General features: G+C 37.0%; 3 protein-coding genes across 7 annotated transcripts in view; 1 reads left to right on the plus strand and 2 right to left on the minus strand.

Moving 5' to 3' along the window:
- The window catches only part of fancb (FA complementation group B), a 36,171-nt gene extending 29,556 nt beyond the window's left edge, over nucleotides 1-6,615 (minus strand). For 3 of the 4 annotated variants that reach the window (XM_028800852.2, XM_028800854.2, XM_051927214.1), the window contains exon 1: nucleotides 6,406-6,615. Coding sequence is in view for 1 of the 4 variants with exons in the window: in XM_051927214.1 (XP_051783174.1) it covers nucleotides 6,406-6,438 (33 nt within the window). In the remaining 3 variants the exon portion in view is untranslated. Of the gene's footprint in view, nucleotides 1-6,192; nucleotides 6,273-6,405 lie in introns of those variants that run through there. The other variant, XM_028800853.2, reaches the window with a different exon arrangement.
- Nucleotides 1-27,738, minus strand: part of LOC114650919 (ankyrin repeat and SOCS box protein 9-like) — a 336,765-nt gene that overhangs the window by 123,477 nt on the left and 185,550 nt on the right. The gene's annotated exons all lie outside the window — the stretch shown is intronic.
- mospd2 (motile sperm domain containing 2) overlaps nucleotides 6,758-27,738 on the plus strand; it is a 111,200-nt gene continuing 90,219 nt past the window's right edge. Inside the window, exons 1-4 of one of the 2 annotated variants that reach the window (XM_051927225.1) lie at nucleotides 6,758-6,946; nucleotides 7,059-7,116; nucleotides 20,017-20,166; nucleotides 23,983-24,069. In XM_051927225.1, the coding sequence (XP_051783185.1) occupies nucleotides 6,911-6,946; nucleotides 7,059-7,116; nucleotides 20,017-20,166; nucleotides 23,983-24,069 (331 nt within the window). In that variant the 5' untranslated portion in view covers nucleotides 6,758-6,910. The remainder of the gene's footprint in view (nucleotides 6,947-7,058; nucleotides 7,117-20,016; nucleotides 20,167-23,982; nucleotides 24,070-27,738) is intronic. The other variant, XM_051927226.1, reaches the window with a different exon arrangement.

The raw sequence follows: 27,738 nt of genomic DNA on the forward strand, positions 1-27,738 counted from the left end.
ATAATCCAATTCATGATCACCAGAGTGTGTCTCCCTGTAGCGGCCGTAATCCAAGCGAAAATCCTTTCCTTATCAAAATAGGGACAAGTAGTCCCATTTTACAGACAGTTGAGATGATGCCTGTCTTCCAAATGGAAGTAAAGATTGCTTGCAATGTCGTACCACCAGCCTGGAGAATTTCACCTCATCTCAAAGAGATTGCACAAATGGTGAACCAGATGAGGGTAGGGAAGTCTGCAGGGATCTTTGTTATTGGGGATAAACTTCTCCAGGCTGGGGGAAATGGTAATACATGTAATTATTTAGATGAGGTGTATTTTGGGCTGTATTTGTTGGAGCACTTTTTTGAAATGCAATGAGTATGGAATAGAGATATGCTATTGTTATTTTTCAACTACACTCAATTTTACTTTTATCTTGTACCTGATTTATTTACAGTCCCCTTTCCTTGATCTATGAAATCGTACTCTCTTGTGAACAGATGTTTCTCCAGTGAAGCATGGTATTTTTGTGGCTACTGACTAGTTTCAACCTGCATTGTTATGCAGGTGAAAATACAGTAGTGGTGGCACCATATTTATAAACATACTTTGGGCATATTAATTGTTTTTGTTTAAAGGAGTATATTTTTTAATCCCAGCTTGGATCATGTTATCATATCAGAACCCTGTGGAAAAGACCATGAATAAATGATTATGTCCTTGCATCTAATTTCCTAGACATTTTTAATGACAGTAGAAAGAACAGCTTTTCAATCAAGACTAAATTTTAAACAAATGGCTGGTTATATAAACAAAATGCACAACACTATGAAACTTTATTTTTTAAAGTGTAAATTCATCCAGTCCTATGTAGAAAAATAAATCTGCACTTGAACTCAATAAATTAGTATACTACCAATAACAGCAAAGAGGGTAACAAGATGTTTTTTGTAGTTGTAGATAAATCTCACACTTCACTGTGCAGTCATTTTTAACCCTTTTTGCGCACCTGCCTGACTCGAAAGCCTTTGAACATTGGGTATTTGAACATTGACTGCTTGTTTCAGGGCTTGCCAGGACATCTTCAATGGGGGTTAAATGTTTTATTCCTCTCTTCAAAAAGTTTGATATAAACTAGATAGGGTGTTTTTGCTTTGTGTTTTGCTGCATAACCCATTTTATGGAATAAGGCTTGACATTCTCCTGATTACTCCTGTGATATGGAAGATCATTAATGAAGGAATCATGGCAAACCTGTCTGGAATGCATTAACTATGATCACTAGTTATAAATGCAGGCCCCTACCCCCGTTTCCAGTACAGGACAATCCTTCTCTATCTGATCAGTTGAACAGTTTTTATTGCAGGTTTGAAAAGCACCCCTTCACCACTCAGGACATCAAGCCACCTGGCTTATTACTCCTACAGTTCAATCACACCTCCTCTTCACAGAATTTCTGAATATGAAGTCCATTTGCTCTTCCAGAGACAGAAATGTTGTAAAGGTCCTAGTCCAAATAACTCACATCCACATTAAAGTATTGTTCTAATCAGTTAGCCTCAGTATTTACAGATATTTTTTACACTTAGTCTTTGGCTCAATGCAAAGTCTCTGCCTGATTAAAATAACCCACAATAACCCTGCAACTTAGAAGCAAAATACTTACAGTCTAAATGATTATAGACCAGTAGCACCAACTTCTGTAACAATGAAGTCATTTGAACATCTAGTTCTTTAGCATCTCGGATCTGTCATAAAACCTCTCCTCCTACACTTTGCTTACCGTGCTAACAGATCAGCTGAGGATGCAACGGATATGGCTCTTCACTATATCAATCAGCATTTAGACTCTAAATATACATATGCCAGGGTCATACTTATGGATTACAGTTCTGAATGCAATATGTTCATACCTGAACTATTCCACAACTTCAGACAGTGAAAATGGGAGATTAACAGTCAGGGCTGTGGTTTGTCCCTGCACCTCCAGTGACTCTGAATAGCCATGTTTGAGGGAGGTGGAGCGGCTGGCCAGTTGGTTCACCCTCAACACACACTTTCTCTCCTACACTCCTAGTTATAAATTATATTACTGTCAACAGGGTAAAATCATTTAATTTTCTTGGCACAACTGTCACTCTCAACCCAAACTTTAATGAAAACATAACTGGACTTATCAAAAAAGCTGAGTAGAAGTTGTTTTTCTCCGTCAACATAAAAAGTTAAACCTGTCTAAATCAGTTTTATAGAACCACCATTGAAAGCTTCTTCACTTTCTACTTAACAGTCTTTTAGGACAATGAATCTACTCACTCCAAATAGCGTGTCATTTGGACAGCAGAAAAATTATATGAGTGAAATTGGATTCCATTGAGGTCCTGTATATATTATGGATCAGAGAACAAGCTCTATAACCAAAATTGACACTCACCTGAGCAAAAATCTCTTTTAGTTATTACCATCAAAGAAACATTACTGGTTACTAAAGACAAGAACTAGTTGACATATACAGTAAACAGCTTCTTTCCTACTGCAGTCACTATGGTTAAACACAGTCTCTAACTCATGTCTCTTCCTGATTTTTATTCTCCTCCACCTAAAATAAAATTGTTTATTTTTATGGGACTTATCTAATACTGTATATTATTCGGCCTGAGTGCAATTCTACTTTACTATATTGTTTTATACATCTCTGTTTACTGTGTATAATGTGATGGTGTCATGTATTGTATATTGTGTTGTTTTAATTTTATGCACCTTGTCATTTGTATGGATGTAACACCAACAGAAATTCCTAGCAACTATATTGCCTTGCAATACAGTTCAAATTAATTATTTCAAAGAACATTTAGATGTAGTTTGAAGACGTTGGTTCTTTACAATTATAATCTGCAGGTAATCTTAGTTCAGTCAATTCAATCTTACATACTGTATGCTTACATAATTGTTTTCCTCTTCTATTCATTTCCAGAGAAGTGTACCAAATTTCAACAAACCTTGTCCAAGATGGGACAAGCTGCTTAATGCAGGCAGACTGACAGACAGACATAACTATTGCAATAGGTGCTTCTTGCATTATATGCAAACTCATCTAAAAACTGCCTTTGACCAAAGAACCTCATATCCACTGTAAAGCATGATGGCAGAAATATTTTGATTTGTTCTGCTTTTCTGACTTGGGGCCTGGCCTATAGAGTAGTATAGAGTAATTGAAGAGGATGCGAGGGTGTCTGTCAAAAAGCTAAAGCTGTAAATAAGTCTTGCAACAAGAAGTACCTTCAAGTACCCTGAAGCAGATAGCACATGTAATAAAGCCCACAAACATTGCACAGTTGAGAGGAAAGGGTGTGGGGCATATGATAAGTGGTCCATAGCACTGTTCTGATTTTAAATAAATAATCATGCCCTGTGAGGTGCATGCTCCAATCAGAAGTGTAGGTGCATGAACGCGCTTTGCTGTGGGGATGGTTGAGCGCACATGCACATGTGAATGCGAGCGTCAGTCTGGTGCCTCATTATTGCCTTGAAGGGAGCGGCATCTCATACTCGCGCCCAACTAGGCAGGCAAGATAAAAAGAACCTGCAAGGCAGAAAAGGGTTGGAAAGAGAAAGAAAATGGAATGGCCATGAGAAGAACAGAAGGATGAGAGGGAGATATGGAGGTTAAATGGACAGAAGAAGATAGAGGCAGAGGTAGGGTTGGAAAGAGAAAGAAAATGGAATGGCCATGAGAAGAACAGAAGGATGAGAGGGAGATATGGAGGTTAAATGGACAGAAGAAGATAGAGGCAGAGGTAGGGAGTGAGAAGAGAGAGAGCCAGAGCTGCAAAGATCAAGAGGCAGGTGGTCAGGAGCGGGCCTCGGGGCTATGGGAGCCTGAGGCGGAGGATGGGGTGCTCCTACTGAGCGTTTTTCCAGGGAGCAGGAGCGACCCAACATGCAGTGTCTCCTGCAGATGCCAAAGGGCTGGTGGTGGGGTTACATGTGAGGCTCAAATTGGTGGCCTGGCTGAGAGCCATGGCCAATGGGAACCTGGGCCTGTTGGCACACATCTCCTCCTATTGAAAGGTCCGGACAGGTTGAGTTAAGGAGATCCAAGATTTAGATGGAAGTAAAGGGACTCTTGAGGTTATCTTAAAAGGAACGGTCACTTGGGATTTTTAACCTCGATTTTAATGTAATTATTTATTATGGATTTTCAACATCCACAGTTCATGATTTTTGTGGATTATTTTAAGAACGTTATGCACCACATTGTTTGAGCACTGTTTTGTTTTTGTGGAATGATTTTTAATGAAAGTACTTAATACATTCACACCTACCCCTTGTTGTAAGTATGTGTCCTCATTTGCCCAGGTCATCTCAGTTATGACTATCGATAGTGCAAGTTCGAGGGAAATGAAACAGGGAGCATGGAGCCAACCCGCACTGTCACAGGGCAACACTAGATACTGAAGATAAGTATGTATTCATTTTTTTCCACATCAAAACAACTTCAGGTCTGACTTTTTTCTTGAATAATTACAAATAATAATTTGTAATGTTATTTGTTTAATCACATTCATTTTATCTATCAAAACTGTTTAAAATTAAGATCAAATTACATACATGCAAACACGCTGAAGAATGCACACCTTTCTATGGGGTGCTGTTACATTTTTACAGCATACAACTTGGATCTTGACATGAGATGAACCTGTAACCAATGCACTGAAAACTTCACTCTGAGTGCAGGGGTTAAAGTTTACAAGATTTACATCAGGCAGAGGCGACCTAAATCAGGCCTACCGGTTAACCAGAATATTTAAGCAGATGACCCAGTTTGACCTATTAATTTATTTGGATTTATAGGGAGGCAACAATTATTTTACAAAATAAAACTAACTACTACACACAAAAACAAATGAAAGAAGTAATTTATTTTTTATGTTACTCTTTTCTACATGCTATAAGATTTACAATTCCAGACATGCATTTTTCATTGAACCCACTTAATCCAGTTTAACGCCAAAGGGGCCTAAACCCATCCCAATACATCATGCACAAGCCAGGAACTAACTCCAGACTGAGCTTCTGTCTATCACAATTCACAAAAAGGGTTTACCAATGATAAAAAAGCATTAATGCAGAAAATGAGATAGAGCAGAAATATTTGTACAGGTGTGAGGATAAACAGTAAATGGGTGAATGTGAAAGGGTTACTGATAACGGTAACAGATTCGTTTTTTTTTTGTTTTTTTTCTGTTTGTTTTTTTGTCATATAGGTTAATTTTGAAAGAGGAGGGTTTAGGTGGAAATGGCATAAGTTCAAGGGAGGTCTTTTTGATATGGTTTGTAATTATCCTAGCAAAGAACTACTGTACATATGGGATGCCAGGTGTGCAGTATCTTGATAATGAGGTTTGTGACCAGAGATGTGCAGTAGGCAAAAAGATTTTGGAAAAGGAGTACAAAAACGAAATAAACAGGGATATTGAGAAGTGAGGTTTCACACCTGCTAAGGAGAGATGGAAAGGCTTGTGGATATTGGGGAATGAGCAATAAGGCTTTAAAGGGATTTTAAACAAAAACATAGGTGAGTAGTATGGATATTTGGTCCAATGTTTTAGACGGATGAGGGTTTTGGTTAAGAGATGGAAATGGAAACTTACTGTGTTTGTTATGATAGCTAGATAGATCTATCTATCATATGGTAAAATGGTATTGTCTTGGATTGTATTTTGGATGTTGTGAGAGAGGACATGGAGGTGATGGGTGTAACAGAGCAAGATGCAGAAGACAGGACGATATGGAAGAAAATGATCCGCTGTGGCAATCCCCAACAGGAGCAGCCGAAAGATGAAGTGAAGAAGAAGAAGAAGAGGAGTCCTTCCACGTCATATAACAATTTTACCATGCAAAGTACGATTTAAAAGTAAACTGTATTGCATATTAAAATACCGCCGTTTTTATATTTTAAAAAAAGTAGAGCTTGGTCCTTTCCAATTTGGAAATTATTCCAAAATCTGCATCCTATTTTAAATGTAACAAAATGAGCTATATGAGTTTTTGCGTATTTTACAGATTTGGTAGGTCCAAAGCATACATTACGTCAAGAAATGTCGCCACAGTGAATTCATTCACATACTAAACTTGACAGTTTTACATAAAAATAGTAGTACATACTAGAACTTCGCTGACACAAAACATATTGTTCGTAAAATATACTTACGCTTCTGTATCTTTTAACTCTTTAAGTACTCCTATCTTCAGCTACCTTAAAGCAGTTTAATCAACAGATCGCTAACTCACTGATAGGATTGCCTTACGAGCCTATTCATAATGGTTATGAAGCTTTGCAAATAAAGCACAAAATATTCCTTAAGAATACTAACAGAAGGTTATGCATACAATTATCATCTCCAAATATCAACGAAAAACTTACCGCTGATTTCAACCATGTGAAGAGTAATAACATTAGTGTAGAGCAACCTTCTGAATTACCCGGTCGAGAGCATCATGGGAAGCAGGGTATGAAAATGTAAACACATATTTCAGCTCAAACGAAAACACGTATGAAGATAATAATTCAATGTATTTCCCACTAAAAAATAAAATAAAATAAATCCAATATTACTTTCCTACTTTCGGTATGTCAAATCTTCCACGTGACTAAAGTAGTACGCCCACCTTGACAAGTGATAAAGGTTACGCCGATCACCATGTCTTTGCAAGGAGATTGGATCATTTTTTCCACAGTTAGCCAATAGAATGCAGGGCCGATGTTATCACGGAATATTATGACCCTCCTCTCTCTACGCGTTATTCTAATCCAGTGATTTTTTTTTTTGAGCCAATATGTCGACATAACTAATGCAGTTTCCTGCACCGGCTCAGTAGTAAATTCAAGTTGCCTCCGGCGCGGTTAGTTCTGTGCTCTAAGAGAAAACATGGCGGAAACAACTGGTTTCGTGGATTCTGAGCTGGTAATTTACTTTTTACAGTATAACGAGCACAGATTTTTCGTAACGATGAATGTCGTTATGTTCGTTCTTCTGATTATAGGTAATGTTTTTTTTAATTTGTTGTTCCCTGCAGGATCGCGAAAGGAAAATAAATGAAACAAGGGAGCGATTCAAGAATGAATATTTGGCAGGTAAATTTCACATTAATACTGAGAAATATAAACTATAAGTTTTCGGTATTTGTTACAATGATATTGAATCATGCAGTTTCTTAACTTAAAAAAACTCTGCTTCAGGTGATGAACAGGTGTCACCGTGTGGAGCATGCAGTTGTGACTGTCCTTTTTTTTTTAATGTTTTCAAAAGTATACCAATTTCTTTCGTTTTAATTTCAACTCTACTCCCTTTGAAAACTTGGTTGACTTGGAACCTAGATTCCACCCCACAGATCTACAGTATTGTCTAAACAAGTCCGACTAAATCTTTTCTAATCCTGTCAGTGTCAATTAGGTAGGGCGGGCGCTTGCTTACTAGTAGTGGTTTTTAGGCTTTTTTATGTCCTACATCGATTTTGTTTCTTATTTTGTCTTTTTCGTATTTGAACACAGCTAAGTGACTCCAGAATGATTTTTGGTAGTTGATCAATTACAATAGACACTCTAGTATTTTGTATTTTACGTGAATCTTGCTTACTTGAACGGTGTTCCGTGTGCATTTGATTGACAATCAAAATTGTATCTGGTGAAAAGTGTGTTTATTGTATGTTGTATACAATTATATCATGAAGTGTGTTTGTGTGAGGTTGTGTCCTGCCTTGTGCATAGTTTTATCAGGATACACTCTGGCACCCCACAACCCTGAGTTGGATAAAAGAGGTTTGATTGTTTCATGTATTGTTATGTATAAAGTGAACAGGCACAGTAACATTGAAGTTAGTGCTACAGCACTGATGCAGAGTCCTTGATTTACAACTCAGATGCAGCCTATGTGGAGTTTGTATGTTCTCCTGTCGTCTCCATGGGTTTTCCTTCAGGCGATTCTGATTTTCCTCTCGCACCACACACAGTGTAGGTTAGGTGATTTGGCAACACCAAACTGGCACAATTTGTGTGATTTTTGTTGGTGTGTCTACCCTGTGAATTTGTGAACCAGTTTCATACTTCTGCCAAATTTGAGTAGCATTGTGGAGAGATGGGTTATATATCCTAGCATTAGAGAGAGAGAAGCATTTCCTAAATTGAAAACTTACTTTTGCTCTTGCCCACACTTGTTCAAGTAGAGCAAGACTTGCCTCCCTCTATGAATATATTGCTGATATCCCAGCCTTAACGTCCAAAGTCTAAACATTACGTGCCAGAGTCAAGATCTGAAACAGTATCCAAAATCTGTGAAATACAGTCCAAATGACATTCTGTAAATGCTAGGTTATATTAAACAATAAGCTTTTTATTGTTCAAGTCAGTTATTTTTTTCATGATATAAATTAATTTGCCACAATAAGTTGTGTTCTTATGTAAACCAATTTTTTTTTTTTTTTTTTTAAATATGGTGCCTGTTTTAATTGTTTAAAATACAGTGGGCAGGGTATCAATCCAAACATGAAAGACATGTTTGGTATGAAGAATTTTGCTATTTGCAAGCCAAGAATGTTCATGAGTATTGATCTGTGCCTTGAGACTGCACATACATTGTATTATCTATGTTATTTTGGAGAAACTTTTTTTGTAACATTCTGACATTCTAAAAGTAGTCCAGCTCTGCTGTTCACCCCATTGCTTGGTTTTGTTTTAATTTATAGAAAACTAGTAGCTCTAACTAGCTTTGCTAGGAAGAGTTATAAAATATATGTTGCATGCATAAAAAAGTAAAAAGCAGATCTGACCCAAATTTTTAGTAATGTTTAGAGTCTAGTGCTTCTGTGATTATGAAACACTTGCAAATGTTTACTGTGAAATTAAGTGTAAGGTTTAGAGAAACAGAAATAATTTTGCAGCTATGAACTCCTAGAACATTAATAATAATTGTGTCACTAGTTTAGCAATAATACTGAAATGATTATAATGAATATAGACTGTACCACAGTCATAACATACAGCTTGACTGCTGAGACACAAATGAGGATCAAGCACAGTATTGTTAGATATGACAGGCACTTTGCAGCCCAATAACATTCAAATTCTAGCCCAATATTGGTTAGTCCATTTCAAGCCAGCAAACTGCTATCCAAATACACTCCACTACTGACAAGCCCCAAACTTTTTGTTTTTTACATGATGTTCAAACAGACAGAAATTGAATTTTTATATTGTGTGCTCCATAATAGTTGGGATAGAGAAACATTTTTCCTTGATGTACCCCTCTGCTCCACAGTGTAACATTACAAATTAAACAATTCAGACATGATTAAAATACACATTGCAGACTTTAAGGATATTTGTATATATTTTGGTCATATCAATGTTAGACCATTTTGAAAAAATGTAAACAGAAAAGTTATTTCAAATGCTTCTTTGTTTGTCCTGGGTATGATTTTAAACTGCAGCTGTCCCTGCATGTGGTCCTCCATCTTGGTGGGAAAACTTGGGAGTTGGTGGCAGGAGTGGGACTCCAGCCACCTTAAAAACCTCACACGGCTCCAAAATAGCAGACTGGACTCCTTTCTGCTCTTCACAGGGGTAGCTATTCTGCCAAAGGCTACTTACATTATGAAGGGAATGGGGGGAAAACCCTAGGGAGCCTCATCTCTGGAAGAGTCAAAACTGCCAGAGAGCTAATGGGGTCATGCCTGTTGGTGATCAGAACTGGTGTGGTGCTGAGGCATCAACCTCTGCATGGCAGCACACTGGTCCCAATTTGAGACGCAACATCTTGTCTCTCTGGCATGAAGATAATTTTTCTCTGCTGTCTGAGGAGCTTTGTAGACGCCACATTTCAGTGGCGACACTCTCTGAGGTGCACAGACCTGGGACTTGACAGATCTCTGTAGGCGAGTACACCTTTTATTGGTCTGGTCGCTCTGATGACTGGGTGACTGAGTTGCTGTTGCTGTGGCAGATTGACTCCTTCTGATGGTATCTGATGTCATTCCTTTCAATGAGCATATTATGGGACTCGCATTAAGGCACTCTCTGGGTGCCTTGTCTGTTGTCTCAGTGTATGCTCCGACTGCGGTTAGTGATACCTTGGGGAGGGAGACATTTTATATGCCACTTTGCTTGGTGGTTCATGGGTGCCCACGAAGTGACATTTCTGTGGTCATAGGTGACTTCAGTGTAACCACTGGCACTGATATGCCTGGCTATGAGGATTGTGTTGCTCCCCATGGGCTTGGTGACCGTGATGAAAGTGGCTCCATGTTGTTTGACTTGTCAAAAGGCCAGGGGCTGTGGATCACTGGATCCCGGTTCCAGCACCCTGAGCCGCATCGTTGAAGTTGGTACTCCAATACTAGTAGTCCAGTGAAGGAGGTCTATTGCATCCTTTTGCACAGATGCTTGAGGCCCCAACAGAAGTGCAGGGTCTACAGGAGTGCCCAGTTTGCGAATTCTGACCACGGACTTGTTGCTGCTACTTTGAAGATCTAGCTTAGGTCCAATAGGCTACCGCCTACTATTAGAATGAGGCTGGACCGGGCCAGACTCCAAGATCAGGCTCTTTCTAATGGGTTTGCACTCCGTTTGTGTGTGGAACTTGCAGACTTGGATGTGACTGCTGATCCTAAGGTAATGTGTGGAGACGTTCCATGACAAGACCCTGAGGTTTGTGTTAGTGTTGCCGGTGTTCCCAGAAGGAGGTATTTCATCTCCAGAGACTGAGCGAGGAGTCCGAGTGTATGGGCTTGCAAGCGTCCTAGATAAAATCCAAGATCCAGGCCTTTAATGACCTCTTGGGCACAGCCATCAGAAAATGTGTCTGTCTGTGGAGAGAGTGTTGACCTTCTTGAGAGGTTTACTTATCTCCGCAGTGACATTCATGTTTCTGGTGACTCTTCCTATGGAGTCAGTAGACAAATTGGGAAAGCATTGAGGTGGGGGGTCACAAGGTTGCTGGAAAGGGTGTGTGGCTCCCCTGATATCTCTGCAAAAGGATGAAGGTCCAAGTCTTTAGAGTCCTGGTGCTTCCTGTTTTACTATATGGCTGCGAGACATGGACACTATACAGTGACTAGAGATGAAGATTGGACTCCTTCGGTACCCTGTCTCTTGAGCAAATCCTTGGGTACTGCTGGTTCGACTTTGTATCGAATGAGTAGTTGTTCATGGAGTCCCAAATGAGGCACATTACCTGCATTGTGAGGGACCATCAGTTATGGCACTATCGCCATGTGGCATGATCCGGCTTGCTGAATTCTCATTGTTGAGGACCCGAGCGGCTAGACCAGGCCAAGGGGATGCCCACGTAACACCTGGCTGTGGCAGATAGATTGTCATTTCCAGAGGTTGGGATTGGACCATGTGTGCACCTGGGGAGTTGCCAACTGATATCCTGAGCTGTTTCGTCATGTGGTGGGTGTGGCAACACGCTGTACCAGTGCATGCTCCCCAACCTGACCCGATTTGTTTGTGATGAACACCAAATGCACTTTATAGTTACAGGCCTGTATTTCAAATGTTTGTACTGCTAATAAAGTTATGTAAATATATATATATATATATATATATATATATATATATATATATATATATATATATATATATTATATTTCTGAATGTCCATCGTAATAATAAAAACACTATTTAACATAATTCCACAGATTAATAAACTGAGTAAACAAAAATCTAATAAGATTAATATTTATCACTTAATTTTAATCAGTGAATTGCTGAATATATATCTATATATGGCTATATATATCATATATAGCTATATATAGATAGATAGAGAGATATATATATCTATAATAAAGGTGAGTCTTAAAATCTATTTTTAAAAATGTCCAATATTGCAGAGGCCTTAATAAACCTATTGAAGGTTGTGTGAAAGGGGGGGGGGGACTAAAAAAACAGAAAGCACATTTGTCATTTGAACAACAAAATGGTTGGATGATACAGATAAGAAAGAACTTAGAAGTATATGTGTATTAGGGAAAAAAAGGTTCTGGAGGTAGATAAGGCATTCAAAGTAAAACATTTGTAAATTGGGGAGCGGGTTTCTTTTATTGACATCCAGCATATTAATGATGAAACTGGAGTAATGCCATTGAATTAATATGGTTCTCTAATATGTGCAGCACTTTTTTTGGACAAATTCAAACCTCTTGAGTATCTTTCTTGAAAGATCAGCATACGAGTAGTAGGCAAGTCAGGATCATATGAGGATATGTAATGTTGATGCCAAGGGTTGTAAACAGAAGAGCCAAAGTGGAATTACTAATATTGGCTGTCCCATCAATCTGTTCTATTTGACATGGAGTAGCCACAAAGATTGCTTTAGATTTGGATAACTGTCATTCATGCAGCACTGGATTTCATCCAAGCATTAACACAGTGTAAGATGAATGTTACGTAAGACTTAAAACTGCCTGTTATCAGCATAGCAATGAAAGGATATGGATCTCACCTCCAGTGCGATAGTAAAGTACTCCATCACCCTGTCAGTGTCTTACAAGTGTTAGACTAAGAAGCCATGATAAATGTCAAAAGTGATCTTCAGATATTATAACATCAGACCTTTTATACCTCATCTCTGGTGTATTAAAGACGTGTTTAAGATTTAAAACTATTGTTATTTTGTTACTATGGAATGTAGGGTGTATTCAACTGCAAATGGAGCTAGCAAGGTTGAAATGGGACAATAACTATTCATAAGTGCAAGACCAGGAGTATGCTTTTAAACAACTGGATTTATAGCAGCATGCTTAACAAACATATGTGCTGTGTATTTAATAATTACTTACTAGATTTACTTTATATTTGGATCAAATTAATTGACTAGTTAATGTGTATCTAGTGAGTTATAGTTGGTGAGTGAATTTACAACCTTCAGTTTCATTCTCTTTATTTGGTTGCTGGTTTTCAGAAGGAAGCTATGGGATACAGAAACATATCTCGCAATGTTATCAAGTGCCTGGCAGCAACAAGGCCTGGTTGGGTGCCCAGTTTGTTGCAGGGTACATAAACACCTGTTTATTCACATACAATGTTTTGGACAGTAGGTCTTGGGCAAAAAAAAAAAAAAAAAAATCTGTTTGAACGAATCATTAATCAGTTTGAATAAATTATGTAATTTTTTCGAACAGATAGTTTTTATTTCTGTAAGAAGCATAAGCCCATTGGGCACATTTTTCAAACCATCATGGTTTGGGGTCCTCCATTCCAAAGCACTTTTTTTTTTTTCTCTTTCATTATTTAAAACACTCACACCCCCGCTCCATCCTACTTCTATGGCTGTATAACTTGGACCAGGTGATGACACAAGGGAGGGAGCAATAAAGAAAAAAGTATTTTAGCAGCTATTTGTCTCTGCACAATGCATTGAAAAAGATATCAAGAGAATACTTGTTGATTGATGCCTGAGCTGGACAGGGATGCAAATCCACTTTAGTGATGGCAAACACAAGATGTACATTTCCCAGAAATTGTAGGAACTTGCAAAAAAGTATCTGTGCATTCCTGCCTCAAGCAGCCCTTATGAGACGGCTTCAGCACAGGAGGAAATATTGTAACAAGTAACTGTGCTGCTCTGATGACAGATGATGTGGACCTACTGGTGTCTCTGCCACACAACTTGAAGTTTCCTCTGTAGAATTTTACCAATGTTTCATTTTTTTCTGATATCCATGTCCAATATTGGACAGAACTTGAAGTTAGTAATTTTGTTTAAAAATTTTATAGGTTTCAGTGTTTTTTGTATCTTTGTTGAATATATGACAGAACTTTTTTTTTATTTTCCTAAATATTTGTAAAAAATATTTGTGCAGTACTTGATAGAATGTTGGATTTTTTCACTACAGTGCTGTATGTAAGATTTTTTTTTTTTTTTGCTTGTATGCTGCACAATAGATGAAGACCTATCCAGGTCTGGATTTAAAACTCAAGGTCTGTGTAATTTTATGAGTGTTCACATTGGGAGTAGATGTAAATACATTTTGGACGAAATCTCTATCATCCACAGTAGGGGCATAGATATTTATCAGAATAACTTTAGTAGTAAATAAATTGCCCATCACCATGACATATCACCCTTCAGGATAAGATATTACATCTGATACTACAAATAAAATTGTTCTGTATATTAAGATTCCCACATGCCTAGTTTTATTTGTATAGCTGGAGTGAAACATTTGTCCAGTCCAATCTTTTTGCAATCAAAACTAGTCCTTGCTTATTAAGTGACTCTCCTGTAAAAACTCATGGCATTTAGACCCCCAATATTGCCTCTCTAAGTTAGGCTAGACCACATTTCACAAAGTCCCAATCCTCTGATATACAAAGAGACCGAACACTTCCAGAACAAAACGAACCTCCCAGCAGCAGTGTAGAAAAGGTTAAAATTGAGATCTTATGATAGTACAGTCCAAATACAGTAACCCCTAAGATATGATCTTAAATGGTCCCAATACAGTAAACATAGGGAATGATGTTAAATTGTTCCCAAGGTAGATTTGAGATAATGTATGATAATATATTTCTGATACAGTAAACCAATGGTATGATGTGGGTTAAAAAAAAAAAACACTCTAAATCGCTAGTTGCTTTGTTGTTGCCAAAATGTACATATATTCATTTATTATATTGAAATTTCTTCCATTGAAGTTTAACAAAACAAAAATTTGCTGTATAGGAAATATAATGTATAGTTACAGTATATGTCACATTACAAGTGATCCAAGTTGCAAGCAGAACCTTCTTTGCTTTGCCAGGACACAATACGAGTAATGATCATGTTTCAAAATGATGTCAGGATCAGTTTTCTTAGCTGTTTTTCTGCTTCATTCGGAGAGATAAAAATGTAAAACTAACCTTCAATATCCACTTCTAGTTTGGTAGGAAACAGTATGCTACACAATTCGCCTTACAGTAGAGCATTTTCTGTTTATCCAGACTAATGTAATGTTCATGCCCTGTAGTTCAATTATAGTTAGTATTGTATTCCCTTCTGATTCATATCTTGTTTATATTAAGGGTAAATGTCTGTTTAAAATATACGACTTTGAAATGGTTTACTCATACTTGCACAGTTTGATCTCTGTAATACTTTGACTGGTGATTTTAATGTTTTTGTGTTATTAAGACCTGATTTTCTTAACTTTTATTTCCATTAATCTCATTTGTAAGCTATTATTAATATCCTTTTAACAAGACCAAGCTAGATCACTAAGATGTTTACAAATGTTTTGTGCATGCTGTGGTAGTCATGCTAAACCTCTGCTGTTGGTGATATGAAATCCCATTCACCGCATAAGAAATTGAAAATTAACATAGAGCATAAATGCAAATGGGTACAAATGGTACAATTCACATAACAACTTGCACAATAACCTGTCAATCAACAAAAATGTTTCTGCCCAATGAAAGAATTTCATGACACAGCCACAGGGTGTTTATTGATATGTTTAGTTTGCTTTAAAGTTTACAGTGTTAAAATGCAACCAAACTGTACATTGAAACAAGGAAAGAATCATCATCATTTTGCTTTGTTCCAAATCAGGGGGAGTGTGAAAATGCATTATAATTGCTTGACAGTTTTCTTGTGAGGCATGCAAGATTAAAAAATGTGACAGTTGTAGTTTGGTGCTTTGAGGAATATTTCAGCAAATGTTTGGAATCCACTGGTGACATTTATTTATATCGATGATGTGATATAAATATATGTACCAATAGATGACGGACAAAGTCATCCACTATCATCTTGGCCCTGCTTCAAACCTCATATACTGTAAAGTTTGCTTGCACCATCTTTAATTCTGTTCTAGGTGTGCTTTAAATACACCATATCCCAAATAAACAAAGATACTGTATGTCTGCTGTTTAAAAGTTTTTCAGTTAAAAAAGCAAAGCCGTGCAGAGCATGATTTATGTAATTGAGATATATTGAGAAAAGGTGCCGATTCCACAGATGTTAACAATAGCAATTTTAAGATTAGAAAGCTCATCACTTCTAGATTAACCCTATTCATATTTTTTAATGGTTAGCTTCTATTATCATTTTGTAATGAAATGATAATGAGGAAATTCTTAAAGCATCCTTTATTGTATTCAGTTATTTAAACTGTAAAGCACATAGACTGTCATTGCAGGTCAAGTCGTCGTTACCGCCAGGTTGCAAATGAAAAGTTTTCTGGCAACATTTGCTCAGGAATATACTGTCCTACTCATGGCTATGGTAGTAAAAGTGGCAGTGTGCCAAATGTTCATATGCTAAAGTAACATCTGGCTGTGGATCTGTGCACATTGAACCCCCATCAGCTAATATTGCATTGTTTAACCCAAGATCTCTAAATGACAATGCATTGATGCAATCATCATTCATTCATTTACAGTGCATCCGGAAAGTATTCACAGCTCATCACTTTTTCCACATTTTGTTATGTTACAGCCTTATTCCAAAATGTGTGTAGAATTCTGAGGAAAAAAAATGAATTTAATCCAACACCCCATAATGACAATGTGAAAAAAGTTTACTTGAGGTTTTTGCAAATTTATTAAAAATAAAAAAACTGAGAAAGCACATGTGCATAAGTATTCACAGCCTTTGCCATGAAGCTCAAAACTGAGCTCAGGTGCATCCTGTTTCCCCTGATCATCCTTGGGATGTTTCTGCAGCTTAATTGGAGCCCACCTGTGGTAAATTCAGTTGATTGGACATGATTTGGAAAGGCACACACCTGTCTATATAAGGTCCCACAGTTGACAGTTCATGTCAGAACACAAACCAAGTATGAAGTCAAAGGAATAGTCTGTAGACCTCTGAGACAGGATTGTCTTGAGGCACAAATCTGGGGAAGGTTACAGAAAAATTTCTGCTGCTTTGAAGGTCCCAATGAGCACAGTGGCCTCCATCATCCGTAAGTGGAAGAAGTTAGAAACCACCAGGACTCTTCCTAGAGCTGGCCGGCCATCTAAACTGAGTGATCGGGAGAGAAGGGCCTTAGTCAGGGAGGTGACCACGAACCCGATGGTCACTCTGTCAGAGCTCCAGAGGTCCTCTGTGGAGAGAGGAGAACCTTCCAGAAGGACAACCATCTCTGCAGCAATCCACCAATCAGGCCTGTATGGTAGAGTGGCCAGATGGAAGCCACTCCTTAGTAAAAGGCACATGGCAGCCCGCCTGGAGTTTGCCAAAAGGCACCTGAAGGACTCTCAGACCATGAGAAAGAAAATTCTCTGGTCTGATGAGACAAAGATTGAACTCTTTGGTGTGAATGACAGGTGTCACATTTGGAGGAAACTAGGCACCGCTCATCACCAGGCCAATACCATCCCTACAGTGAAGCATGGTGGTGGCTGCATTATGCTGTGGGGATGTTTTTCAGCGGCAGGGACTGGGAGACTAGTCGGGATAAAGGGAAAGATGACTGCAGCAATGTACAGAGACATCCTGGATGAAAACCTGCTCCAGAAAACTCTTGACCTCAGACTGGGGTGACGGTTCATCTTTCAGCAGGACAACGACCCTAAGCACACAGCCAAGATATCAAAGGAGTGGCTTCAGGACAACTCTGTGAATGTCCTTGAGTAGCCCAGCCAGAGCCCAGACTTGAATCCGATTGAACATCTCTGGAGAGATCTTAAAATGGCTGTGCACCGACACTTCCCATCCAGCCTGATGGAGCTTAAGAGGTGCTGCAAAGAGGAATGGGCGAAACTGGCCAAGGATAGGTGTGCCAAGCTTGTGGCATCATATTCAAAAAGACTTGCGGCTGTAATTGCTGCCAAAGGTGCATCAACAAAGTATTGAGCAAAAACTGCGAATACTTATGTACATGTGATTTCTCAGTTTTTTTATTTTTAATAAATTTGCAAAAACCTCAAGTAAACTTTTTTCACGTTGTCATTATGGAGTGTTGTGTGTAGAATTCTGAGGAAAAAAATGAATTTAATCCATTTTGGAATAAGGCTGTAACATAAAATGTGGAAAAAGTGATGCGCTGTGAATACTTTCCGGATGCACTGTATATTTTGAGTCAATATCTTAAATGTACACGGCACATGAATTTGTTGATGGCTTAGTCAGGCCTCGTTTCATAGTACTTGTGAAGTAAATTTTTTAATAATATCCATTATAGTTTCAAAATACTGCCCAACTCAGAATTTCAAGGATAAATTAAAATCGTGTAGGAAGCATGGCCATTAAATGTAAAGCCCCATATCTAGTAGTGTGCTCAATCTGCCTTTATTAAAAATGTCACTTTTGATCTTGCCTTTTAAATCATGGTGAAGTATCTATTTTTTTTTAACTGTAGCATACTGTTTCTTCCGTGTGTGTTCTTTTTTTTTTTTTTGGGAACATAATTGATTTAGAAGTGAAAATGGACTGTGGAGTAAAAAAACCTTTATTGTGTTACGTTTTGACTGACCTGTACTTATTGATGTATGTTACACTTTAAAACAAATTACTGAAAAAGAACCCTTTGGTGTTGTTAAATGAGATCAAAATTAAACTGGTTTTACAACTTTTCATTTGCCATTGTGTCTTTAATTAAATGCTCCAGCCTACTCTTGATGATTGATGATTTACCATGGAGTTAACAAAGTGACAGAATACACACATATCCGTGTATTGCATCTACTAGACGGCAGAAGAAAACCATCCTGACTTATTCTGCCTTACTGCAGATTATACAGTGCATCTGGAAAGTATTCACAGCGGATCACTTTTTCCACATTTTGTTATGTTACAGCCTTATTCCAAAATGGATTAAATTCATTTTTTCCCTCAGAATTCTACACACAACACCCCATAATGAGAACATGAAAAAAGTTTACTTGAGATTTTTGCAAATTTATTAAAAATAAAAAAATTGAGAAAGCACATGTACATAAGTATTCAGAGCCTTTGCCATGAAGCTCAAAATTGAGCTTGGGTGCATCCTGTTTCCCCTGATCATCCTTGAGTTGTTTCTGCAGCTTAATTGGAGTCCACCTGTGGTAAATTCAGTTGATTGGACATGATTTGGAAAGGCACACACCTGTCTATATGAGGTCCCACAGTTGACAGTTCATGTCAGAGCACAAACCAAGCAGGATAACGACCCTAAGCACACAGCCAAGATATCAAAGGAGTGGCTTCAGGACAACTCTGTGAATGTCCTTGAGTGGCCCAGCCAGAGTCCAGACTTGAATCCAATTGAACATCTCTGGAGAGATTTTAAAATGGCTGTGCACCGACGCTTCCCATCCAACCTGATGGAGCTTGAGAGGTGCTGCAAAGAGGAATGGGCGAAACTAGCCAAGGATAGGTGTGCCAAGCTTGTGAAATCATATTCAGCAAGACTTGAGGCTGTAATTGCTGCCAAAGGTGCATCGACAAAGTATTGAGCAAAGGCTGTGAATACTTATGTACATGTGATTTCTCAGTTTTTTTATTTTTAATAAATTTGCAAAAACCTCAAGTAAACTTTTTTCACGTTGTCATTATGGGGTGTTGTGTGTAGAATTCTGAGGAAAAAAATGAATTTAATCCATTTTGGAATAAGGCTGTAACATAACAAAATTTGGAAAAGTGATGTGCTGTGAATACTTTCCGGATGCACTGTACATCACCCGAAATCTGACTCAGACTTAAACTGTATTTACACAGAATTCTGAGCCAGTTTTTTTTTTTTTTTTGTTTTTGTTTTTTTTTTTTTTAAACGTAGCTTTCACAGTCATTTAAGAAAGTGACTTGAAAGTTGCCCCATTTGAAAATTACAACAGATTTTTTATATACTGTATACAGTATATGTTTATGTATATGTGTGTGTATTTTATATATATTCATATTAGCACATTCCAATGCAAAATCTGTTTTGATGCGCATCAGAAGTTTAAGCTGAAGTCTAAACTCTAACCACAGACCTTTTTATCATTAAAATAAACCTTTTTATTGGTCCGTTTTGTAGCCTTAATATGTAAATTTCAATTTATTTTTCATTGTTATTGCATGTAAAGCAGAAAAGTATGATCCTAGAGATGTGGAAAAGCTTCAGAAAGATGATGATTTGGTTCACAACTACCTACAATGGCGTCTTTTCAACATGGATGATACTTTAAAGATGATAGATGAGAGTTTTCAGTGGAGGAAAGAATACAGAGTAAATGGTAAGGAATTTCTTATTGAATTCTTTTTTTTCTATATTATGAATATTTTTCTCTTTGTAAGAACTGTGTATAAATGGTGTGGTACTTTACAGTTGCTTAATAAAAAAATACAGTGCCTTCATAAAGTATTTATTCCCTTAACCAGTTTTGTAATTTATTGTTGAAATTTTTTTATTTTTTTTTGGTATTGTTATTTCAAAATTTAGTTGTTTCATTATGTGACTTTATTTTATATTAAAAAAAATCTTAAGATAATCCACTGTTTGCAAAGTATTAATTCCACCACAATATTTTTTGGAGACACATTTTGTAGCAATACAACTTTTAGATCCATTGAGGGTGGTTTGTACTAAGATTGCTTACTGTGAGATCCAGGGTGTTCAGTTTAGTTAGATAATATATTGAAATTGTTAAATAATGCCACAGACTCTCAGTGGGATTGAGATCCTGGCTTGACTGGGTTATTGTGAAATATGCAGTGCCACTACTTAATCAGGAAAGGATCCCAGCCGTGCCACGGGAGAAAAACTTTCAGAGACTAAGGTCATAAAGCTTATGAAACCATAACAACAGTTGCATAAAGTGCGACAAAAGCTTCCACCTGCAGCTAAAGGTATTCGTATACTGAAGTAACATTGCACATGTACTTTTTCATCATGCCCGTGTCAATCAAACACAGGAACCTCTGCAGTCTACTTGTCACTTTACGCTGTAGGAAGATAAGTAAATCAATCTAGATAAATAATATTCAATTTGGCTTTTATAAGTACCATATAAATGTTTTTCATATAAAGACCATCACAAAACAATCACAAACCGTGCTTTGCACAATACCTTTGCAAGCTCAGCATGCCCTGCTGTTTTGTTGAATGACTTGCGTGGCAGATTGACCAATAATGTCCACCAGCAGGATGATGCCGACCTCTTGCTGCATCCAAACGGTGCCATCTTTCACCTTTATGCCTGGTGCAGCTGTGTTGTTCTTATGTGTGAGTGGACGTTTCTTGCGGGGAGAGCTTCTGATCTCTTTCTCTGATGTAGAACCCTCATCCTCATCTGAGTTCACCTCAGTTACAGCACGTCTTTATTTGAAAACAGCAGTGTCTGATCAAGGGGAGCATGAGCGTAACTGAGGGAATAAAACTGGGGAAAAAAAATGCTATCCTTTACAAGTACCATAAATTTACACCGGCTGTTACAGACTCAAATCAAATGTATGTTTTTATTGTATAATAGTAACAATAACGGCAGCTCACTACTCAAAAAAGTAATTCTGGGAAGCAGCCGGTCTCAAACCCTCAGCCTCTTGATTATAAGTTAGCAGATCTTACCACTGCACCACCCAAGCGGTTGCGTTAGCGTTGTACCCTAACCCGATTTCTTTTTCTTCAGTTATATTTTTGAATAAAAGCACACTTGTTATACTTGCACCTTTTGTGGAAGTGTTTATTTGATATTTGGACTTCAGTCTTCACACATTATACTGTACACTTTATGTTAAAATGTTGTCGTTAGTACTATAACAAGAAAAAAGTTTGTTTTAGGTATGTGTTCAACATTTCTTGGATTTCCTGTCATCTGACGTTTTACATACTGTAGATCGTTTTAGACATGGAATGCACATGAAATGCATGTTTTCCAAATAACAATATATTTACCCTCTACAACTCCAGGGACTTCACACCCAGATAAACACAGTTGAGCTGGGAAAACTTTTTTGCCCGAGTTGAGCTGCGGCAGTGGGGGAGATGGGATAGCAGGCTGCTTGACACATTTACAAAATAAAAGATGCTAATGGAAAGGTGGGAAGGAATTTAAGGTGGCCCAGGAGTAAGAGTTTTTTCTTAGGCTTCAGGGATTCTAGTGTTAAAGGAAACTTTTTCCTGTTAAATTTCTTCAGTCTGCCATGCTGCATTAACAAGAACATGTGGGACTCCATCAGTTGATGTAAGTAAAGGACGACCATGTTGGAGTTCATATATAATTATGGCTCAAGGCTATTTTTTATTTACTAAGTATATTGTGCAACAAAGACTCCATTAATTTCTCTTGCTGAAAATGGTAGCTGACTTAAATGATAGGATTTTGCTTACAAGAACAGGACCGACGTGATGTGTTTGAACCTCAAAGTGAAACTGCAGTACAGACCAAAACTACAGGGTGTGACCAAGGCAAAAAAGACGAGCTCCTAAAACAAAGAATGAAAACCTCACTAAAGATCCTTCCATGTGCCAGAAAAAGCTGACCAGGAATGGAACAAATTATTGTCTACACTGGAAACATAAATTTAACTAAGATTCCAAGAAAATAAGCAGGTATAAACTAGCTGTGACTAAATCAACACCTTAGTGTGCAGGCACTGAAAGAGCAGAATTCATAAGTTATATGCCTTTAACTACAAGAGACAAAAAATTCAACTAAGCTATCATAATTTGATGTTGTTTGTTGTCTTTTGTCTCTCTCTCTCTCTCTCTCCCTATATATAATAAAAACAACAGACCACATGAAAGTATTTAATGCAGACTTTTGCTGATTTATAAATCCTTTTCCTATAATAATGATCCCTTAACTGTGGGGTTTTATCCAGAAAATGTTACTAATTATTAATGATACCTCGTTAATTGTTTTTTTTTTGTTTTTTTTTTTGTAAATATATATATATTCCACAACACAGAAATTTACTTCTTTGAAAACAGCATATTTTCTTTTTTCTCTAACCTAAAATAATGTCAGATTAAGTAATCCTTTTTTTAATTGAAGTGCTCAGAAAAAGAAAAAAAACAACGAACAACATTTCAGTGTAGGATTTGTTACTCAGTAAAATTTACTTTTGTAAAGATCTTTTATATTACATGAAGATTACACAGAGCATCTTATTGAATTAATTTAAACATTTAATCAAGACAAGGATAAAGATATTACATAAAACTGCTACTGTGACAGTACTATTGATTTTTAGTGTTTACATTTAGTTTTTGTGCATATCCTTTTCTAAATCTAGGTCTTTGATTTGTTTTGTATTTTTTCATTTAGAACACTGATAAGCTAAATTTGCTTAGGGCCACATAGGGACTCATTTTTGGAGAAGAAACCCAGTATTCCCTATAGTGTATAGGCTGATTGTTGCTTCAGGATTCAGGATAGGATAATGTAGATTCCACCTTGGCTGTGAAGTAGTGACTTGTCTGTTACTGTTTGCATATATTTTTGGAGTTTGAGAAGACCTATCACTGGTGTATTTGTATTTTGTGGGAGGTTCTGAAAGTCAGGATGCCACTCGGGTCAGTGCCACATCTCAAAACTGACCTGGTAGCACCTGGAAATTTCCCAGGCTTAGCTAGTAGTTTCATAGCTATAAGGAACTCTGGTCTGCCCTATTTAGCATATACAATTTTAATTAATCCAATTTATTTTTGTATAGTACACTTCACTGAGTGCACCCAAAAGGCTGTGACAAGTTATCAGGTAAAATGCAAGTATAGGTTTTACTGATTACTAAATATAAAACTAGTACAAATAAATATACTGAAAAAAAAAAACTGAGAAAACAAAGTAAGAAGGGATTAACATAAATGGAACCCAACAATATCTTTCCATCTGTTGATTGTTGAATTATGTCCAGTTGATATATTGCTATAATGACTTTCAGTAGGAAAATCTGATAGACAGTTAGTATGGGATGGACAGATTAAGTGACTGAATGAAAATTGTTGCCATTTAACTGTAATTTTTGCCATGAACTATCATCAGGATTCGCATTTAACATATTAGTAGCTGGATTACCATGATGCAATGTTTTGTTTTTTCCTCATGTAGACTTAACGGAAAATGACATTCCCACTTGGATGTTTGACACTGGAGCAGTTTATCTACATGGTTATGATAAAGAAGGAAATAAGCTGTGTAAGTGTATGCTTTTAATTGTTTGGTGTGTTTTTTTTTTTTTTTTTTTTCTTTTTTTAACATTGAGAGTAAGGTTATTTTTGGCAGTCTGTCATGTTGATTCTAACTAAATTACTTCATTCAATGCACGTTCTAAAGATTATTTTACAGTTTTAAATATTTTATGCGATATTGTGAATATAACATTTTTATTTTTGTTTGAATCCATGTTTTTATTACCTTTAGTGTTCAATTTGTCCCTATTTAATACAAATATGTAAGAGCTCATGTATATCTTGATTATTATTATTATTTAACCGAAGAAATAACATGCAGTTTTAACCATGTACAATATGTTTGTAATGTTTAAAGTTCCACTAGAGCAGATAGAAGTGAAGCGTTGGGCAAAGTATCTGGGGTCAGATTTTTAAAACTTGGGCACACATGAGAAGAAGCTCAAAATGTGTGTGTGCAGCTTTTCACGTAAATGTCAGGATTTATAAAAGAAAACTTGATGGGAGAATGTGTGAATATTTATGGCAACTTTGATTTATCCATATGCAACATTTTAAAGAAACTGGGAAATGACAACACCCTTGATCAAACAGGGAAATCCAGATAAGCCAACTAAATGACAACTCATGCGTATATAATAACGGCTCGGTGATATGGATTATTAATGTGTTTTGACATGAGAAATAAACATTTAGAAGTTATTAAAATGATCTATAGACTGTATTTTAGTTCCCTTTTAACAAAGTTTTTGTTATTTTGTCAATCTATATTGGCAATCTGTTGTCACTTCTCAGGGAGCTTTTAGGGTTAGGAATATCTCAGCCAAGCTTCACTCCTTCATGCCCTCTCAGCAGGAAGCCTTCAACCGAATAACAAGGCACTATTCACTTTTTGTATGGTGTATGTGTTCATATGTAAAACATAATGTGTCTTTAATAACATAAAAAGACAATTTGCAGCAGTGTCTAGTTTTCCTAACATGCATATTGCAATAAAAACGTCTAGTGAAAATGAAATTTCTTTTGTTAACTGTGAGCAGTTTCATTCCATTAACATACAAATCATTGGTGATGCCAAGATGAGGCTAAAAATCTTCAGGATTCCTCTGGCAAAATGCTGCATTAAAGGGCATCTCCAATAATACATGCTATTTACAGATCAAAGTCAGAGAGTGTAGATGTCCTTTTTCCTCCTCCCGTTACACGCATACTTTTCCAGTAACCAGCCACCTGCAAAGCAGCATTAATATGTTGTCATTCAATATACTTGTGCTTGTACTATGACAACAACACTTAATAAAGGTTTTTTATGTTCGTCTAATTTTAGAGCTGAGGACTTCAATCTTGCAATACTGGATGCATCATATATGGCTGCGCCAGCAGCATCATGATTGTTTATGTACAAGGTTGATTATCATGGTCCATATATGGTTGTTTTCAGGGTGGTTCAGAGTTTGAGGCATGTTCATGTTCTCACAGTTACAAGGTAATTGTGATTTATACAGGGTAAATTGAATTCAAATGTTGGTAATCAAGGTATTATATATATATTTTTTTTTTTTGTTTAGGTGTACACATTTTCCTGTTTTTGATGTATGCATGCTTTAATGCTCAAATCCATGCAACATTTTATAAACATTAATCAGAGTCCAAGACAATATTGTAGTATTTGGCAAGTTAATACAAGCAAAAGAATTCTTCAGAATAAGTGATATCAGAACATGGAATTGACTCTTGTTTATTAAATGATCATGTACTGTCATATGACTTGAAATCTGATATATGATGATTTCTGCACATTTCCTTTACAAATTTGTTAAATTAATTTATAGTTTACATTTCAGTAAAAAAGGCATTTTGCGCTAAAGTGCATCATATATCTGATCGTTAGGTGTTTCTAAAGAAATAAAAAGTTATTGTGGAATTTTGAGTGAAGTGTTCTTTTAAAATCAATTTTAATATTTTATGCAATGAGTTGTTTAGCTGCTACTGTGTGTTTTAATTATTGTAATTTTAAAAATACAATGCAGAATTTAGATATAATGAAATATTCACAGTTTAATTCACAATCGGGTAGATAACACGCCATGTATAAAGCTGAAAAATCAGTTCCTCAATGATATTTTCTGTTGGCGAATTAAAGTAACCCTCTAAAACCTGAAATAACCTAATAATACTTTATAGTGCCTTTTTTATTGAAGTGTAAACTATAATTTTTGAAAGTCTATGCTACCACATTTCTGGTAACAAACATTTAGGATATATGTGTTATCAAAATTACAGGTGTATTTTAATTAATATTTAAATTCCCTATTAGACAGTTAAATTACATTAGGTGTTTTGCATGTATGTTTGTATCATAGGTGTTATTATGTTTTTTGTGTTCATATTTTTGCTAATGGAGAGCCTGTAAAGCATATTTATGTACAGTAAAATCTTGATTATCCATCAGGGGCAGGGACCGAAGCTGTGATGGATAAGAGAAAAGACAGATAGTTTTTCACACCACTGTAGCTGTTCTGCTATTTGCCCCCTTCCTGATTTCTTATTCTTTTGCATGTTTGTCACACAAAATGTTTCTGATCATCAAACACATTTAACCATTAGTCAAATATAACACAAGTAAACACAAAATGCAGTTTGTAAATGGTGGTTTTTATTATTTAGGGAGAAAAAAAAATGCAAACCTACATGGCCCTGTGTGAAAAAGTAATTGCCCCCTGAACCTAATAACTGGTTGGGCCACCCTTAGCAGCAATAACTGCAATCAAGCGTTTGCGATAACTTGCAATGAGTCTTTTACAGCGCTCTGGAGGAATTTTGGCCCACTCATCTTTGCAAAATTGTTGTAATTCAGCTTTATTTGAGGGTTTTCTAGCATGAACCGCCTTTTTAAGGTCATGCCATAGCATCTCAATTGGATTCAGGTCAGGACTTTGACTAGGCCACTCCAAAGTCTTCATTTTGTTTTTCTTCAGCCATTCAGAGGTGGATTTGCTGGTGTGTTTTGGGTCATTGTCCTGTTGCAGCACCCAAGATCGCTTCAGCTTGAGTTGACGAACAGATGGCCGGACATTCTCCTTCAGGATTTTTTGGTAGACAGTAGAATTCATGGTTCCATCTATCACAGCAAGCCTTCCAGGTCCTGAAGCAGCAAAACAACCCCAGACCATCACACTACCACCACCATATTTTACTGTTGGTATGATGTTCTTTTTCTGAAATGCTGTGTTCCTTTTACGCCAGATGTAACGGGACATTTGCCTTCCAAAAAGTTCAACTTTTGACTCATCAGTCCACAAGGTATTTTCCCAAAAGTCGTGGCAATCATTGAGATGTTTCTTAGCAAAATTGAGACGAGCCCTAATGTTCTTTTTGCTTAACAGTGGTTTGCGTCTTGGAAATCTGCCATGCAGGCCGTTTTTGCCCAGTCTCTTTCTTATGGTGGAGTCGTGAACACTGACCTTAATTGAGGCAAGTGAGGCCTGCAGTTCTTTAGACGTTGTCCTGGGGTCTTTTGTGACCTCTCGGATGAGTCGTCTCTGCACTCCTGGGAAGGTTCACCACTGTTCCATGTTTTTGCCATTTGTGGATAATGGCTCTCACTGTGGTTTGCTGGAGTCCCAAAGCTTTAGAAATGGCTTTATAACCTTTACCAGACTGATAGATCTCAATT

Source organism: Erpetoichthys calabaricus, chromosome 4 (genome assembly GCF_900747795.2).
Source record: "Erpetoichthys calabaricus chromosome 4, fErpCal1.3, whole genome shotgun sequence".
Lineage (NCBI taxonomy): Eukaryota > Metazoa > Chordata > Cladistia > Polypteriformes > Polypteridae > Erpetoichthys > Erpetoichthys calabaricus.